The sequence below is a fragment of the Asterias rubens genome, chromosome 20, assembly GCF_902459465.1.
Source record: "Asterias rubens chromosome 20, eAstRub1.3, whole genome shotgun sequence".
NCBI classification, from domain to species: Eukaryota; Metazoa; Echinodermata; class Asteroidea; order Forcipulatida; family Asteriidae; genus Asterias; species Asterias rubens.
The window spans coordinates 8,377,626-8,396,655 of record NC_047081.1 but is presented as its reverse complement, the minus strand read 5'-3'; the positions used below and the strand labels follow the sequence as shown (position 1 = coordinate 8,396,655).

Genomic DNA, 19,030 nt, shown 5'->3' with positions numbered 1-19,030 from the left:
GTCTGTGGAGGAGGCAGAAGTGGCAGCTCAAGATCGGTCTATTGGGAAGCTTATAATCGGTCAGGCAGCTGGTGCAGAAATGCATGATCTAGATGTGTAAACCGGAAGAACCATTCCATCCTTGTAGGGTTTAAAGCCATTGGGCACTTTCGGTAAACAGTATTGTCCAAGGCCTAAACTTCGTGTATCACAACTTTTGTATAAAATAACAAACCTGTGAAAATTTATGCTAAATTGGTCATCGAAGTCGGGAGAAAATAACGGGAAAACCCACCCTTGTTTCCGTACGTTTCGCCGTGTCATGACATGTGTTTTTAATCCGTAATTCTCGATATCGAGAATTGATATTGTTTTAATGTTTTCTCAAAAAGTAAAGCATTTCATGGAATAATGTTTCAAGAGAAGTCTTTCACCATTACCTTCTGTAAACCCTGTAAGTTATTTGTAAATCTGTGAACTTAAAAAATAAATAAAAATCTGTTCCGAAAGTGTTCAATGGCTTTAAAAGAAGTTACCACCACCTTTGACCGACTAAATTAATGAACATGCTACAGGGCACTGGCGAGCAATGTGAGGAGACTTACACGCAAACAGTTCAAGGCGATCACCAATTAAAGGCACCGGACACTATTGGTAATTAGTCAAAAATAATTGTTAGCATAAAAACTTACTTGGCAACGAGCAATGGAGAACGATTGTCACATAGGACGGACGCCCAAAATACGTGTACACTCGACGACATGCCATTTTTCGGCACTTAGCATTTCAAACTTTGTGGCTCTATTTATGTTTGGTTTTTGGTATTAACACCATGGGTTTATCTACTTGCCAGGTATATTATGTTCTTTGGAGAACTTGTCTTGCTTTATAATCTACTAGAAATTCGGAATCCGTGAGGATTCTCAGTTCTGAAAAGAACTGTCCTGCTTTTAAACTACTACCTGGGCGGAAGGTGGACAACCGGCCGGGAATACTATATAGATAAGCTTATTATATAGTGGATCGTTATTAACTTCACTACCGCGGGGAGAGCTGTTATGGTCTCAACGTTTCGACAAGCTTGCTCTAGTCACGGTCAGGAGACTCATTGTGGCTCTAATTAAATGTACATCATAATTTCAAGCAAACTGAATAGATTAAAAACATATTTAGATATCAAGTCACAACAAAGTGTTTGTTTATTTGAAACGGAGAAGGTGGGTGGTGGTGGTTGTGGGGGGGGGGGGGGGGGGGGGGGGGGATTCGCTGCCAAACACCTGACCGGAGTGTCAACCGGGTGGGTCTTACCGTCCCGTCGTGACGGTGAAAACTTGTTGAGAGGCCGGTACCTTGGACTGGTCACGGACTCTCCATGGAAACACAAACAGCTTGACTTCATCTTCCATAAAAAGTTGCTTATCTGATACAATTTGCCTAAGTTGGTTTGACAGTTGCACTCATTAGAAAATAAGCACGCGTCAGTGTGAACTTTATAATTATATTACAATATTATATTATATTTTATAATTATATAGCAATGAAGCAATAATTTACATGAGAGTATTAATGCATCCTTGTTAGCAGGCAAAACAAAATTGCTTAGCATGTTTGGAGGGGGTGCCAGCGGTTCGTACGAGATATACATACAGGAGTTGGAAACCAGCTTCTGACACCGGTGCTTAGCCCCGTTCATAGCTCACTCGCAGACGGATTTACGCACATTATAAATACATTCAGCCCTGAGGGTTGCAACTACTGCGTAAACTAATCACACAACAGTTTATACATTGGTTTTTCCGTACATCACTTCTCTTTTCAAATATAAACATTTTGTGGTTGATATCACACAAAGCTACCTAGGGGCAAAAGGGCAAATCCTCGATCCCCTCCGATTTATAGAGCTTTAAGACGACCGGCTTCGCGGGTATATGGACACACATCACCGGAACTGAGTGATACACAGCCCGGCTTCAACGGAACAAAAGCAGCCGGAAATAACCCCACATAATACACCTCGGTGAAGTGACTCGAATAATGGCGAATTGTCTGCAACAATAATTGTGTTTGTCCTGAGCAAACCGTAGATGAAATAATCCGCACAATTTGAAACGGGTTTTGATAATGGCGCGCATTCATAAACCGTCTGCATGCGCGACTTGATATGACATCATGATGCATACTGGTGTGGAACTAACTATACAGATAGATTGAGGCTGGAGAGTCATTAACATACATTCAATGACGTTTCATTCAATCAAGGACAAACCCTTTTAATAAAGACGCAGCCAACCGTAAACAGAACAACACTTTGTCTCGCGGCTCTATAAAAAGGACAAACTTCTTCTGTTGGTGTTTAGTCAGAGTTGAAACACTGGGATATAATTATTTATTTTTAATTTTTAAACGAGAGGCCGAAAATGCTGGGGAAACGCCGCGGGTTGTATATGCTGTTCTTGTGGTGCCTCGTGGCTGGAGTTTGCTTGCCTCAATCCTCAACAAATGCTGCATCAACTAAACGTAGGAAAACCAACCGTAAAAGAAAGGTAAGTCTAGTTTTTTTTTAACACGTTTATTTTGCTCTTCCTCGCTCAATGGGGACATTTCTAAGGGGCGTTTTCATCCTATGTATATATAATGTTTAAACTTGTTCATACTTTTTGTATAGCAAATATTTGTACAAAGAGTACACATAATCGACACAAAGGAACATTGGCGCTGATGTTTGATTTTCATAATCAGATGTCGGTCACCCCACTTAAAAACATATTAGAGATTAGTCAACTTTAGACTCTAGAACGTTGGTGTCCGCTTCAAGAGAAGAGAACAAGGTGAATTCGACTACCAACTACAGATGAAGATAAAATGTGGTTCAAGCAACACAAAATACAGCCGGTGAAAACCACCAATAGTTCACGACAAAAGCAGGGGAACGAACTTTCTCACTAGACACCAAAAACGTAAACTTGGCTTTGAGACCTCTTATAGTAGTACATTTGTTTCTGTTTTAGACGAGACCATCCTCCCGTTTCGAAGACATAATTCCTTCAGTAGCGCCCTCGGAGCAAGAAAGGCAACTTCTGCCTCCTCAAGATGCTTACGAAGATATGGTGGATCGTCCTTACCCAAAGCGGTTACCAGTCGGTAAGGCCGTGCACCAACTAGCATCATTAAATAATAATAAAACAAACCCGCATTTTTTTCCATAAATAAAATATTTGCATGGATATACTTTTGGTATTTGTCCAAGACCAGTATTTTCGATTGGTCTATCCCAACGTAACAACAAACATGTGAAAATGTTGGCTCAATTAGTCACCCAAGTTTCAAGAAAATAATGAAAGGAAACAAAACCGTTGTTGCATAGAAATTATGTGCTTTCAGATGCCTTTTACAAATGCTTCATTCCTGAAGCCTTTCTCAGATTGGGGTGAAACAAAAACCTCTTTTTCTAAAACTAAATTACTGTCCTCAAGCTCCTAGTATGTTTTATTTCTATCAATAGTCTCCAGTTTAATAAGTAAGAAAAACCTGTTGCCTAAGAAAACGCTTCATTCCTGAAGCCTTTCTCAGATTCAAATGTTGGGTGTACAAATTACCTCTTTCTATAATCCTACATTACTTCAAAGAGGGTTGTTGCTAACGATGTTTTATACTACCAATAGCCTCCAGTTTAACAAGAAGGAAAAACCTGTTGCATAAAATTCTGTGCTTTCAGATGCCTTAGAAACGCTTCCTTCCTGAAAAACTTTCTCATATTCAAATTTTGGGTGAACAAATTACCTCTTTCTCTAAAACAACATTACTTCAAAGAGGGTCAGTTCTAACAATGTTTTATAATATCTAACAGCTCTCCATTGCTCTTTACCATGCTCAATAACGTAGAAAATAGTTACCAAAAGGACATCCTGCCTTTAACGATTTAGCAAACAGTTTGCCAAAACTCTGAAGAACTGTTGGGGTTGGGTATCATTAAACGATAATAACAACAACAACAGCCACAACTCAGTTGTATAGTATTTTTACAAATGAAACTATTCATTTGACTAATATTGATGTTCATTACTTATGACCGAATGATTATTCTTTTATCACATACTTTTCAGTATTTATTTTGGCTTTCGGAACCGACCTTTCAGTATTTAATGGCAAATTATACCTTTGGCTTTTGGAACCGTTCGATTTGGTTAATCCTATTCAAATATATACAAAAAACGTACATGTGAAAATGTTATTTCAAAACTGTAGTCGCGTTTTTTTTTGTAGATACCTCCGAAAATCCGGAGCGAGTGTTAGGAATAGTGTTAGTAATAGGGAATACACAATCTGATAAGCGTTACCGCAGTAACGCTTATCAGATTGCAATTTCGGAGGCATAAAAACTGATTTTTTACATAACCACATTTTTGAAGTGAAATGTTTCTCGAAAAATGATTTCGTCGAAAGCTGCTGTTGTAGGCTTCTATAACCAACAGTTTTTTTTTTTTTTTTTTTTTTTCATTAGTTTTAAAGACACTGGACACTATTGGTAATTGTCAAAGACCAGTCTTCTCACTTGGTGTATCTCAACGTGCATAAAATAACAAACCTGTGGACATTTTAGCTCAATTGGTGGTCGAAGTTGCGAGATACTAATGAAAGAAAAAACACCCTTCTCACACGAAGTTGTGTGCTTTCAGATGCTTGATTTCGAGACCTAAAAATCTAATGCTGAGGTCTCTTGAGTAATTACCAATAATGTCCACTGCCTTTAATCGTGAACTGATAACCAAACGTAGACATTCCCTTCAACACAGGCTAATTTGAACCAAATAGTCTGCCCCCTTCCTATGTATATATTGAGGAATCCGCATCCCCTCTATCAAACACAAGGCACGTGGCAAAAACATGGCGGAAACATTACTGCAGGCCAAGCCATACAGCTCCCCGCCATTGAGTTCCATAAAAGAACGAAATTTCGAAGCCGGGCATTGTATGTCTACTTCTTTACATCAAGAAAAAAAAAGCAATATCTATTTCGTGAAGTTTGTTTGCATTTTACTCGGGGCAGAAAATGGGTCACGAAAAATCATCAGCCAGCTCACACGCTTCGTAGAAACTGCCGAGCCGTCTCATACACGAGGACAATGACTGCGATAATAACTGAAATTATGCGGGAAATTTTTGGACATAAATCATTTGTGAATCTCGAGAGCAAACACAACCGCATAATAATGCCGAAACCCACACAGAGTATGATTGTGTGGGTACGGACTTCGTTTCATGAATTCATAAAAGAAGCAGTTAAACTTGACCTGGTTTTTCCTTTTGAGAAGATTCAGATTATGAATTTCATCAGAAACGAGCAGCTGCAGTAAAAATGAACAATATTGGTTATTTTCTTTTTAATAAACAGGAGATACTTGTCGGGAAATTATTACGGCATACACTTTCAACCTTTGAATATGCTCTCTCTTTGAACCAAGATAGTACACATTTTAAATTATTTTCATTGATTATTTTTTCTTGTCCAGTTCTCGAATATCTTTGGACTCAGTAGTTGTTCATATTTTTTGTTTTATTCTCCTTTGTTTCACAAATTATTCTCCATATTGACATGGAGATAAATATTGATTCAATTAACAAATTAAATGGTATACGCGAGAGCTGAAAAAGGGTTACGACAATTTTACGATTTCGATTACAGGGTGCCAGACTAACCCTTCCTATTGGGTTGTGCTTCATTTGGATAAAAAAATGGCGTCCAATAACCACGTGACCAAATAAAACCCCTCCCCCCATGTCGCAACTCGCTCAATATATAGCTGTTCTGTTACTCCTTTTTTCGAAATTTGTCATTATATGACATAAAAATTGTTTCGAAAAAGGAGTACAGCGCCCCACACCTGGGTGTCTACTCAAAGTCAAGGTATAGCAGTGATGATGTAAATAGTAGAACTATAGTGCGTTAATGCCCATGAATGAATACAAGGTACAGCAGTTTACGAACTGCGGCTGCCCATCTCTCCAAACTGGAACATATAAACTGACTTAATTACGATGTGAAACCTTCACCTGTAGAGTCTTGCTTGATATTGCTGACCTCCAAACGTGAAATGGTTTACGTTCCTAAATCTAACCATTCCACTTGTCACTTTTATGGTTGCCAGAAAAAAATGTCAATATTTAGACTACGAAGTGACCCTTTATACGTAATGTGCCCCCCCCCCAAAAAAAAAAAGAAAGAAGAAAATCCCATCCAAAACATGAATTTGGTTTACTGATATGATAAGTCTAAAATAACACAACAATAAGAGCTTTAACTCTAAAAGTTATTTCTTCTAACTATAATTGAAACCTCCTCCAAAAATCTTATTATGAAAATATTCTTTTAACCTTCGATTAGTCTCAAAGTTGTACGAGATTTTCCACGCTAGATTTGTCACGAATCTAACACCGAGTTGACAAGGACAATGGACTACGTACCTTACCGTGTCCTGAGCAGTTTCCACCCGTCCCCTTGGGTATGGATTGACCCTCCAGAGGGGTCATATATTGGGCTTATATTGCCCCCCTCGGACAAAAAAACGCGGAGACGATGACAGTTCCAATTAATTATTTGTAGCCACTACATGACAGGTGGGTGGGAAAAGGGATTTACAATAACTTGGAGGTTGTAAAAATTGCCCGCTTGAGAATTCCTGGAAACTTAAAAAATGACTATTTCCGACGCCATAGTTTACTAAAAACACCTAGAGCTAAAGCTTGGAAAATTAGGGGGAAAGGTTTCATTAAGGAAAAACACAATTTGTTGAGAGAGGGGGCCTCGGTTCGTGACCACATGAAATTACTACTGCACACGAGTTATTTTTGGTTTACTTTAAAAACAATAATTACTTTTTCAGTTCGTGACCACATGAAATTAGTACTACTACACACATCTTATTTTTTATTTACTTAAAGAAGAAAAAAAATCAGTTCGCGACCACACGAAAATTTGACTCCCATAAATGGCCGACTGTGTTAGTCGACGGGGTAAAAGGAAAACCGTGCAATTTCGAGGCATGTTTGTGTGGATCATTGTATTCTACTTTTACAGCATATTTCTACCCATATGCATTTATAACAAACGCTTCTCAAAGACCAACTCGACCGATCCAAGGTAACGTGTTCCTTTAATGGCCTGACGCTTCGACACTAATAGCTAATTTTAATTATCAAATTTTGTGTGTGTTTGAATCACCAGCTGGACTGACAAAGTGCGGACGTCGACCAACGAATCCCTACCGTCGGTTTCGACGAGTGGTCGGCGGGCTGAGTGCCGGGACACGCTGGCCGTGGCAAGCTCAGATCATTCGAGTGAACGCTCTGAAAGCAGAGACGCATCACTGCGGAGGCACGCTTATTGATAACATGCATGTACTGACGGCAGCACACTGCTTTGATGGGTAGGTGTGGCTACAAATAGGGGCGTGTCTTACGAGGCTAGGGGAGGGGGGGGACACCTGGCGGTACCACCACCCCACCCCCAAAACGTACATACTTTAACACACTTTTCTCCAAGGGGGGGGGGAACTACCTGGGTGTATTTGCTGTAAATTTGCTATTTCCTTTCACTTGATTATTCTCCTGTGTATTTTTCATATTTTGCATGCGTTTCTTTGCATTTTGGAGATGTTCTTTGCAATACGATCCTTTGAAAAATAACTTTGCAATATGGCCCTTTGAAAAACAACATTTGTTTAAGAGCTACCTTGTATATATAAACAAATTAAAGTTAATACATGGATAAACATGTCGGTCATACAAGGGCATGTAAACATTGAAAGCCATAGGGCCTAAAACGCATGAACTACCGGGAGGTAGGTGGGGGACTGGATGGAAAGGGGTGGGGCTTCATGGATAAAAGGGGGTATTAAACCCACCTCACTCCATCGGGAGAGTGGGATAACTTAGCAAAAAGTTATAAACTACACGTATTTTCATCAGGAGTATGTTATCTCAACTGTGTTTGTTTACTTTTTTTCGTCAAAACCAGGTACCATAAAGACGACTTCACCATTCGTCTAGGTCAACATGATCGCTCCACGGCCGAGGCCCCAGAGCAAGACTTCGCCATTGGTTGTCTGGACATCCACCCTCATTATCGCCCTCTACAAGCAGGGAATGGCTACGCAAACGACATCGCGCTCATTACACTCCGAGGGAAGGTGAAAGGTCACAAGGGGGCGCTGTTCAACGATCACGTGTTACCGGCTTGCCTGCCAGAACCCGACGAGTTCAAGATTGGATCCAATTGCTGGGTGACTGGCTGGGGTTATTCAAGTACGTACTCTACTTCAACTTTACAGTGCACTATTAACATGCGTGTGTCATGGCCTAGCGCTTAAAGGGACAACCTGCTTCGAATCGGGCGAGTTGGTCTATGAAAAGTGTTTGAACTGCATGACAAGCTTTGTACAAGTACACCGTTATTTCAGTTTGCGATAAAATCAATTTTCAAAGAAAACAAAGGAAATCAACAGACAGCTCAAAAGTTGTAAAAGCTACAGACAACATGTAACATTAACGTGTTACATTGTAACATATAAGGTTTTACATTTTATGTGTTACATGTAATACTTGTAACAAGTAATACATGTACATTAGTAACATAGCACACTCCAATCATCTCTTCACCAAGTGCATGAAAATGTACTTCGAGACGATAACAAATCTCTTTTTCTTTCTTGTTTACAGATTTCAGCGACCTTGTCCACAGCTCCTTCCCGATCATCTTAAACGAAGCCGCGGTTCCCCTCCAGCCCCAGAAGATCTGTCGCAATCTTTACGGCCAACAGATCTCCAGTAAGACTCTCTGCGCCGGGCAGTTTGGGACTCGAACCCGGGCCGACACCTGTAAAGGGGACAGCGGGGGCCCGTTGGTATGCGAACGATACGGTGTGTGGAAAGTCTGGGGCATCACCTCCTGGGGTATGGACGCTTTGTGTAACGAGAGTCCGCTAGCTGGAGCGATCCCGGGAGTTTATACCAAGGTGGATAAATTCTTGAACTGGATCGAGAGAAGGAAAGAGAGGCGGAGACGGAAGCCGGTCTGCATCAACTAAAGATTATTTACTGATTAAATAGCAGTGAGGGCAGTTGGGGGGGGGGGGGGGGGGGTAATTAATCAAGCAATGTACAGCACCTTCATTCTGGTTGCCTATTCCGAGGCACCTAGCAAACCGAGAGACAAAAGAGTTTACAGAATTTCATGTGGTGATGAAAAGTGCAATTGACTTAAAGGCAGTGGACACCATTGGTAATGAGTCAAAATAATTATTTTACAGCATAAAACCTTACTTGGTAACCAGTAATGGGGAGAGGTTCATAGTATACAACATTGTGAGAAACGGCTCCCTGAAATAACGAGAAAGAAGTAATTTAGAATTTGAGGTCTTGAAATCAAGCATCTGAAAACACAAAACTCCGAGTGACAAGGGTGTTTTTCTTTCTTTATAATCTCGCAACTTCGACAACCGATCGAGCTCAAATTTTCACAGGTTGGTTATTTTATGCCTGTGTTGAGATACACTAACTGTGAAGAACAGTCTTTGACAATTAACAATTGTGTCCAGTGTCTTTAATGTAAGCAGATTCAAGGAGTTGATGCTTTTGGCTTTTGAAATTCTGTAAGGAGTCAAGTGTACACACTTGATAGGGAGATAAATCCAAGCGAAAAATTCAACGAAGCCTCTAAACCTCAACCTTTGTCCACTGTTAACTTCCAAAACTTATTTTGCTTGTAAAATTAAATCACCACCTTAGAAAAACTGAAATGGACTCCCAATTCAAGTAAGGTTTACCAATGTAAATAAAATCACAAGGTTGTGAAATAAACAATAATCATTCCTTATGGGGCTGCAAGTGTAAGGATGCTTAAAACTTTAAAGTAAGGCCATACTCGAATTTGCAGCTACAGAGCTCAGGGCCCAGTTTCATAGAGCTGCTTAAGCAACAAATTTTGCTTACGCAAAAAATTCATTGCTTAGTAAAATCAGATTACCGGCCAAGACTCCACTCAATTTTTATGCTAAGTAAACAACAGCTAAGTACTAGTCATAAGCAATGTACATGTATATGGCATGAAATTTGGCCAGTAACATGTGTAAAATAAGCGAGCTATTTTCGTGCTTAAGCAAATTTTTTGCTTAAGCAGCTCTATGAAATTGGCCCCTGGCTATAAAACTGGGCATTGAAGTACATGTATAGGAAGTCCTTAGCAACAGTCCTAGCCGTTGCCACAAATACGGCTACGGCTTTGCTTTGAGGCTGCCTGAAATAGCCTGAAGTCATTATGACTTTTTGTGGAATATATAAGTAGCATTTCTAATAGAAATTGTAAATACAACGTACCGTCACATTTTTTATTTCATTTTGTAAGACTTATTTATTCAAAGGCCTACCTCACTCGTACTAGTCATTATGTATTTTTATGAACGGCAGGCTAATTAATGGTATGGAGATTGTTTTCAAGTGCTGCATCGGAGGATAAGCAATTCTGTCAAGTAGTTTCTGAAATTTAACCGACCGATACATTCAAAAACTTATTTAAATTATTGATTTGTACATGAAATGCTAGCAATGGAATAATTTTGTTTTTCTCGTTTGTATTTGATTTATGATTGATGTCGAAAACCGATTTCCGCTTGTTATCCAAATTTAGCTGCAATTTCATTTACCTTTCGAACACAATTTGTTGAGTAAAATAAAAGTATTTATTGAATATATATAGATGTGCTTTATCATGTTTTTTTTTTTTTTAAGTTTTACTAATTACTTTTGGAACATGATAGAGTGAAGAGACAGGCTTCAAAATCGAATCATGGCGCCCATAGCAGTTGCCGTGGTGCCCTGTGCTTTTGCTGTGGTGCCCTCTGCAAAGTTCCAAATCAAATTAACTTTTTCCTCATGAAAGTGCCCCATAACAGAAGGGAGGCCACAGAGGAAAAGTGATGTGCCCCTTAATCAAGAGCGGAGCTCAAGGCAGATGATGACATATTTCCATCACAAAACACAACAAATTTTAGAAAAATCTCTCGATTGACACATATTTTTTTACTTTATTCCACTGAACTCATTTGAACGCTGATCGGTCGTTAGCGACCAGTTCGATTCCTTTTCCAGTCAAATAGCTATAAATTGAAAAATAACGATTGCTTAGCCAGAGTTTTCAGAACGGGAAAAAGGACTCTTGAGGGCGCTTTTGTGAACTGTTTTTTAAGTTTAGAATTTAAGTGCCCATAATATAAATTTATCACTAAAATAAATGGTGCACAAAGGGGTTTAAACAAATTAACAATTTTACCCCCCCCCTCCCCCACTTAATTTGTTCTTATAATACCACCTGATTGTGACATCAGTCTCCTTATCAATCAAGAACGTCCTTCCAAGAAATCTTTGAATAATATTTTTGTGAAATAACTTGCCGGCAAGGGTGACCAAATTGTAAGCAATGGACTTTGGAAATAAAACAACGCAAACGTTTGTATACTGTCCTCTGTATGGTTTATTGACCAAGCTTACAGAACATAACACTTGCTTTGTACAGTACTTTTGCTGCCACTGACAACAGCGCCCTCTACAGACGGCGACCTCTGCGACCTCCCTTTCTCCGTGTGCTGTCAGACGGAATTGGTGTCACATCCTCTGTGGTAAAAGAAAAAACATAATTCAAAGAATAAGAAGACGTCTAAAACTGTACCACAAATTACAAAGTGCAACTTTTAAAATTTCCTTTATTAGAGATCACCATACATCACAAAGCCAGAAGACCACTTTATGATAACAGCAACACATAAAGGCAGTGGACACTATTGGTAACTACCCAAAATAATTATTAGCATAAAACATTACTTGGTAACAAGTAACGGGGAGAGGTTGACAGTATAAAACATTGTGAGAAACAGCTCCCTCTGAAGTGACGTAGTTTTCGAGAAAGAAGTAATTTACCACAAATTTGATTTTGAGTCCTCAGATTTACAATTGGAGGTCTCGAAATCAAGCATCTGAAAGCACACAACTTCATGTCACAATGGTGTTTTTTCTTTAATGGTTGTCTCGCAACTCCGACGACCAATCGATCCCAAATTTTCACAGGTTTTGTTATTCTATGCAATATACGTTGAGATACACAAAGTGAGAAGACTGGTCTTTGACAATTGACCCAAATCAACTGCAACCTGGGGCACGTTGCCACCTACTACTTGGGCGAAACAGGGTTATCCCCTTCACAGTCTGTAAGGATGTAGGCATGGGTATCATCCTCTAGGAGCCTGGCTGGTTCAGCAGAATGCAATACCTTCCCAACTTTTTATGAAGTAACTATAGTTAAGTGCCTTGCATTTGCTTTGCGGTAAAACTATGTTATTTTGAGAATTCTTCTTGCTCAATATTCTGCTGCCGCAGAGAAGACATTTAAAAAAAAATCTGGAGACTTTTCAGTTCCGAAAAGACAGTACAGTCTTCGTTTCAATTAGCTTGCTCTAGTCATCGTCATGAGACTGAAGAGGGTGAGAGTTTATAGGATTGGAGGCATTGCATGTTGAGGTATCAAATATATTTGGTTTGCAGTAACACCATGCAGGCCTGATACTTCACGGCGGCAACGGAGGCGATTGCCTCCGTTGCCCCTTGTCATTGCCTTGGTGCCCTTGAAATGCTCCAGTAGAAATTTACAATTTCCTCATAGGGTGCTCTTTGCCAAAGAGACAATGCCTTGGTTCCCTTGCCCTTTCAAAAACGAAGCATACAGCCCTGACCATGTGTGTATCTACTTGCCAGGTAGAGTTTGTTCTTTAGAGAACTGTCTTTTTTTATATTCTACTACCGCGGAGTAGATTTATCAGAGGTGAGAGTGAGAGTGAAAGTTATTGCCATATTTATAGGGGAACAGAAGTTTTAGGGTAGAGTCAGTCAACACTCGTGCTGGGCGAATAGTGAAATTTTGTTATTCGGATACCGCTGGCCAACTATCTGAAATTAACCGGATATTTGAATAGTTTTTTTGCCGCTAGAGGGCGCTAATAAAAAAAAAAAATTAGTTATAGACAGATATTAGTTATAGACAGTGTCACTCGGTTCATTCATAAAAATGACCGGATCTAATTTAAAGATGGCGATTTGCTTTTTCTTTTGATCGTGATTGACTCTACGTGAAGGAAAACTTTTGTAATCTTTGAACAAAATACGTCGGAAATGTCATTGTTTTAACTCTTCACGGAGGTGAGCATAGTTGAATACTTAATTAATGCTGTTTTATGCTGTCTTAATAGAAGTTTCATAAGGATTCAGACAAAACCTTCATATCAGTTGTCGCCCGACGTCCGCGGATATTCGGATATTAAAGAATATCCGGTTACTTGGTTGTAACTACAGAACTATCCGGTTTATAAATAGGTATTCGCGCCCTATGCGGATATCCGGTTAAGAAAAAAAAAGGCATTCGCGGTTACGGATAGGAAAACCTATTCGCCTAGTCAACACCCTGATTGGTTCTCCTGAAAGGAGACCTGTGGTTGGTGGGCTTAGGGCTATTGTGTGGTCTACCCACTGTGTGTGAGTGTCCTGTGTAGTGGGGCGTGTCAGTTACAAAGTTACACTGACAAGAGTGCAGGGCCAATGTCATGGCTCTGCTTACCACCGAGTTCCGCGCTGACGATCACCATACACTGCTTACCTACAAGCCGCAAATTTCTGCGCTAGCTGTGTAAGCGCAGAATGCCGTGGAGTACGCTAACCCGTGAAAACACGCTGTGCGTAAGCACAGAATTCCCTGCTTCCGTAAGTGCCGATTCTAGGCAGAGCCATAAAATTGGGCCGTGGTTGTCACTTGGTTCAAAAAAGTTTTTCCTATTTACAGGTGGGCCTCTATGAGGGAAGAGTTCAGTAGGATTTGAAACTTTGCATGGTGGGAAATAAGATATAGAAGAGTTTGCGGTAACACCATGTAATAACTATCTCTAAATGAGTTGGGGTGGTTCTGAAAAGAACCGTTGGTTAAGGAAGAGTTCAGTTTCTATTGGAACAATTCAAGGGGCACCAAGGCATAACCAGGGGCAAATGTCTCTGCTGCTTCTTAATCAGGCCTGAACAGTGTTGATGAATAAACATTTTTGATCCAGTTCTACTAGAGCTGCCAACAGTTTCATCTTGCAATTAGGGAGATTGTGTACAATGATTAGGGAACCCGAGGTCCAACTTGAGACAGCTCGACTGTTGACAAAAGACTGTTGACGAAATTTGACCGTCTCCCAGTGTTCCCCCTTAAAGGAACACGTTGCCTTGTCGGACGAGATGGTCTATACAAATGTGCCTCGAAATTGCACGGTTTTCCATTTACTTTGCGAACAAACATGGTCGGCCATTTATGGGAGTCCAAAATTTGACTCCCATAAATGGCTGCCGTGTTAGTCGACGAAGTAAAAGGAAAACAGTGCAATTTCGAGGCATGTTTGTGTGGATCATTGTATTCTACTTTTACAACATCAGTCTACCCATATGCATTTTATAACAAATGGTCACAAACGCCTTTTAAAGACCAAATCGACCGATCCAAGGCTTCCGTATGCGACGACTTTTTGCTTACGGTAAGCAGAGGCATAAAATTGGGACACAGGCCCATAAGCACAAAAATTTGCTTAGCATGAACGTTCTTCCTTTATAAAAACAGAACTACCAACCAAATTTCCACATGGTTTTCAGGATAAGCAAACAACAGCTGAATACCACTAACAAGCAATATGCAACAAATGGAAATTTGGTGTGTAATCCTGTTATTATCCGTGAAGAAATTTCATGCTAAGCAAATTGGGCTCAGATGACAAAGATTGTCAATCTGGAGGCAAGTCAACCTTCAAGAAGGGGGAAGATTCTTAAAAGTAAGAAATAACTCACCGATGCGGCCAATCTTCATGCCAGAGCGAGCCAGAGCCCTGAGTGCTGACTGGGCTCCTGGTCCTGGTGTCTTGGTCCTGAAGGAAGAGAATAAGACGTTACATCATTAATTATATCAAGCAATAGCCAATAGCCTTGCTCAAGGCAGTCGAATTATTCACTCTGAAAAAAAAAAACCGAATCGACCCAAAAAAGTATCGGAAATCAGACTCAAGTAAGAAGAATACCATGCCTAATAATGACAAATTATGGGAGTACACCAAGCAAGCGTTTTGAAGTATCTCTGCTGGTTGCACTGTACAGTGCCCTCTACTGCTCAACAGTGACCATTAGGCCTGATACTTCACGGAGGCAACAAATTCAATTGCCTCATGGCCCCCTGGTCGTTGCCTCGGTGCCCTTGAAACCCTCCAGTAGAAATGGTAAATTTTGCCATCGGGTGCCTTTTCCCAAGGAGAAAATGCCTTGGACCCTTGCCCTTTCAAAAAACGAGGCATACAGGCCTGGACAGGTGGGCCTGGACCATCTACCAACTACTCACTTGTTTCCACCTGTTGCCCTCAGTTTGATGTGCAGAGCAGTGATGCCCAGCTCCTTGCAGCGAGCTGCGACGTCCTGGGCAGCCAACATGGCGGCGTACGGAGAAGCCTCGTCACGATCGGCCTTGACCTTCATTCCACCGGTCACACGAGAGATGGTTTCCCTGTAGGGGTCAATCAAAGTCAAAATTAAAATCTAATAAAAAAAATACTTATATCATATATAGGCCTACCCTATGATTTAAGGGGGCCGTGTCGTCATGATCAAGGGCTCAATTTCATGGAGCTGCTTAGCAGAGAATATTGCTTAAAAATGTTATAAGCAGGATACACTAGTCACAATTTTTGTTGTGACCTGGTGTTGAGAAAGACTCTGATAGGGTCGAAACGTCACACCACTTATTATTTAGGCGCACAAGAATTCATGTTTCCATGTAGACTGTACTGCCACGGGCCTATTTTGATCATGATGACAGTGTACATACAAAAGGCAAGATTCTTGGCCCTTGAATAAAAAAATAGAAACATCATCTAGTTTAAGGGCTGACCTACTAGTACATAGGCCTATAGTATTGGTTTTTATAAATTGTCTATGTTAGGCCTGTCTAATATAAATGTGACTAATTTTTTTCTGAGAGCCCCAGAATGGGAAATCAGAGGTAAGTTAGAGAAATTTCATGCTCACACTTAGGCCTCATACTCAAAAAGTGTCCTTAAAATATCACAACATTGTTAAAAGACAACACCAAAGTATGAAAGAAGATCCTTGTAATAACAGTTTATGAATAAGAAGAAAGTACACAAATTCATAGCAGGGTTCCAGTAAACTTGTCTAATGTGTTCAAGGGTGGTCAATTAGAGCAAGTAGAAAAATGTGTAACATGATATACAAAGCAAAGCACATCATGAAACAAGATAAAAGAACAATTGAAAAATCCATACACAACACACATCAGGTTATTTTGTCTCAAATCATCAAAAAGCAATGAAGATAAAAACATGTAGTATTAAACATTTGATATGCATGCAACTTTGCATTGTATGTAAAACCAGTTCATACAATCAAGTATCACAACACATACAACAAGAAATGCAATCATTGAATAACATTTCAATTGTAAAATGCAAACACATAATAGTCGAAAGGAATATCACACAATATGGCAGATTATTATGTTGTCTCAAATAAAGACATGGAAATTAAAATTGAGTTAGACATTTGAACTACATCCAATTCATACAAGAAAGTGTCAGGATAAATATCACAAGAAATGCAGTCATTGAACAAGATTTCAATTGTAAAATGCACACACACAATAATCAGATGGAATATCACACAATATATCAGATAATTATTTTGTCTCAAATGAAGACATCAAAGTTAAAATTGGTTCAGACATTAGAACTATGTAAAACAAATTCATACAAGAAAGTGTCACTCTAAACATAACAAGAAATACAATCATTGAACAAGGTTTCAATTGTAAAATGCAATTCATCACCAGAAGAAAACAAAAATTTCATGAGAAGATTCCTTTGAAAAAAAAGTTAAAAGCAATTCACAACAAGTATAGAAATGCACTCAATCAACAAGATTTCAACCTTACAAAAGCACTCACATCATTAACTGGAAATGTATAAAAATTACATGAATCGAAATTACAGGGAATTGTAAAAAGTTATATAGGCCCCTTGCATTTCAAGGGCACCAAGGCAATGACCAGGTAATGGAGTCAATTGCCTTCATGAAGCATCATGCCTGTCCTTAAAAAATACTGACCTTCCAGAGAGATCTGTCACATGCACGAAGGTGTCGTTGAAAGAGGCGAAGATGTGTGCCACGCCGAACACGTTCTCTCCTTCGGGAACCTGAGGTCCAAGCTGAACTTGGACCTCTTCCTTTTGTACCTTGCCTTTACGAGGAGCCATGTCTAAAAGATTAAAAAGGATCAATATTAAACATTTGCCGACAACCCATAAAAATAAAACACAGGATGTGAGAGAATGGGAAAGTCGGGACGGTTGATAAAAGATTGTCCAATACCCATGGTACCCTTGCCAAAGATACAGTCATGCTTTTTTTGACATCCAACATTTCACTTATTGATTAATGTTTATGACAGATAATGGTTTTTAAACTGGGTTAAGAAGATACCACTTTTTATTTTAGCCAAATAAGTGAAAAAATGGTGGTCGCATTTCCACCATGTTTTACCCATTTTTTAGATGATGGACATGCAAGTTTTCAAATGCTATGCATTATTTTGTAATAAACATAAAAACACCTTCTTTGAAAAAGTTGACTACACCTATACACATATAACATTACAATTAACTATACAACCATAAAAAATGGAAAATTTTCTGTATCAGGCTACTCGTTTTTCATTCGAAATGAAATAATTAAGTATCTAATTTACCTCAATGAGATATTCCTTTTTGTAAAAATGAGTGAAAAGTGGTGGCAAGATACGGAAAGTTATCCCCACCACTTTTTTATTCGTCAAGAAATAAATTGATCAGTATCTAATTAGTCAACAAATGAGATATTATATTAATTTTATTGTTGACATGGAATCGGATGGACCGAGATATTGTATTTTGCTTGGCATGTTTGGTCCATAACATAAGTGGAAAAATGGTGGCAGGATACAGTCTAGGACTCTGGAATCTTTCCAATTACTTTTATCCACTGACTGTCATGTCATCACACAATGCAGTGATATTGCTTCATTTTTTTTAAGCTACACAATATATACAACTAACGATTATTTCAATTTTATTTTCATTCTGAACGATGGATGATGAATTAAAAATAAAATTGTTTTCACAAACAAGTGGCCGGCAGAAATTGTCATTGACATTTATTTATTTACAAATTTTAATAAATTGGCAATATTGATTGTTATTTATTTCCGGTCAATTTCATTGACACATCTCTTCAATTTACCGCCACTGTGATGGACTTGGTAGCACAATTCTCTAAGAGATGAAAGCGTACAATTGAATACCTACAACTTGGTTAAAATAATTATGTTGTAAACACAACATACACACAATTTTCGTGGCAGATATTTTACGGCAAGACAAGAAAGGTACCTAGACGTCAGTAACACAAATGTAGTATACGTTAACGATTCCCCACTTCCACCCTCAGAAAAAAAACGAATCGGCTTTTTCAAATGAAAATTTTACACATTAAAATTGTAAAAACCAAGTCAAATCTACGTGAACGAACACTTCATAATTCATATTACTTTCGAACAGAAAAATATATCTAATAAACTGTCGAAAAAAGACGGATGGGAGTGGATTTCTTTCACAATATTATACCTTCGTCAACAGAAGCACCTTTTAGTATTAAAGAGGTCAAATAAGGTCATCCATTTAGGCTCGTCCAAAATGTTAGTTTCGTAACAGTTTAAACTGACGTTTAATTCATTCAAAAACTGAAAGAACACACTCGAAAGAATTTCCAACTTACTGGTTAATTCCTTCTCCTGAAAGGTTTCTGATTTCTGACCAAGTTTATTACAGTTTTTTAAACATTGTTTCGGGTCGGGGGGGGGGGTGGTAACACTGGTTTCTGAAAATTGCACGTT

The 19,030-nt window shown here is 39.1% G+C and overlaps 2 protein-coding genes across 2 annotated transcripts; one reads left to right on the top strand and one right to left on the bottom strand.

Annotated features, from left to right (window-relative positions):
• Positions 1-2,329: 2,329 nt before the first annotated feature.
• Positions 2,330-9,302, top strand: LOC117303619 (neurotrypsin-like). The gene is made up of 5 exons (XM_033787836.1): positions 2,330-2,522; positions 2,988-3,120; positions 7,202-7,403; positions 7,994-8,280; positions 8,695-9,302. The coding sequence occupies exons 1-5, from the start codon at positions 2,397-2,399 to the stop codon at positions 9,060-9,062; spliced, it is 1,116 nt and encodes a 371-aa protein (XP_033643727.1). The 5' UTR covers positions 2,330-2,396; the 3' UTR covers positions 9,063-9,302.
• A 2,183-nt stretch (positions 9,303-11,485) lies between these two features.
• Positions 11,486-18,820, bottom strand: LOC117304032 (40S ribosomal protein S14a). The gene is made up of 5 exons (XM_033788509.1): positions 18,762-18,820; positions 17,209-17,359; positions 15,431-15,592; positions 14,890-14,966; positions 11,486-11,643 (listed from the first exon to the last, which is right to left on the bottom strand). The coding sequence occupies exons 2-5, from the start codon at positions 17,355-17,357 to the stop codon at positions 11,576-11,578; spliced, it is 456 nt and encodes a 151-aa protein (XP_033644400.1). The 5' UTR covers positions 17,358-17,359; positions 18,762-18,820; the 3' UTR covers positions 11,486-11,575.
• Positions 18,821-19,030: the final 210 nt, after the last annotated feature.

Coding starts and splice junctions, on each gene's coding strand:
- LOC117303619 (XM_033787836.1), top strand. CDS start 2,397: ATGCTGGGGAAACGCCGCGGGTTGTATATGCTGTTCTTGTGGTGCCTC. Junction 2,523..2,987: donor AAACCAACCGTAAAAGAAAG/GTAAGTCTAGTT, acceptor TTTCTGTTTTAG/ACGAGACCATCCTCCCGTTT. Junction 8,281..8,694: donor GACTGGCTGGGGTTATTCAA/GTACGTACTCTA, acceptor TCTTGTTTACAG/ATTTCAGCGACCTTGTCCAC.
- LOC117304032 (XM_033788509.1), bottom strand. CDS start 17,357: ATGGCTCCTCGTAAAGGCAAGGTACAAAAGGAAGAGGTCCAAGTTCAG. Junction 15,593..17,208: donor GTGACAGATCTCTCTGGAAG/GTCAGTATTTTT, acceptor TGACCCCTACAG/GGAAACCATCTCTCGTGTGA. Junction 11,644..14,889: donor CATGAAGATTGGCCGCATCG/GTGAGTTATTTC, acceptor CTTTTACCACAG/AGGATGTGACACCAATTCCG.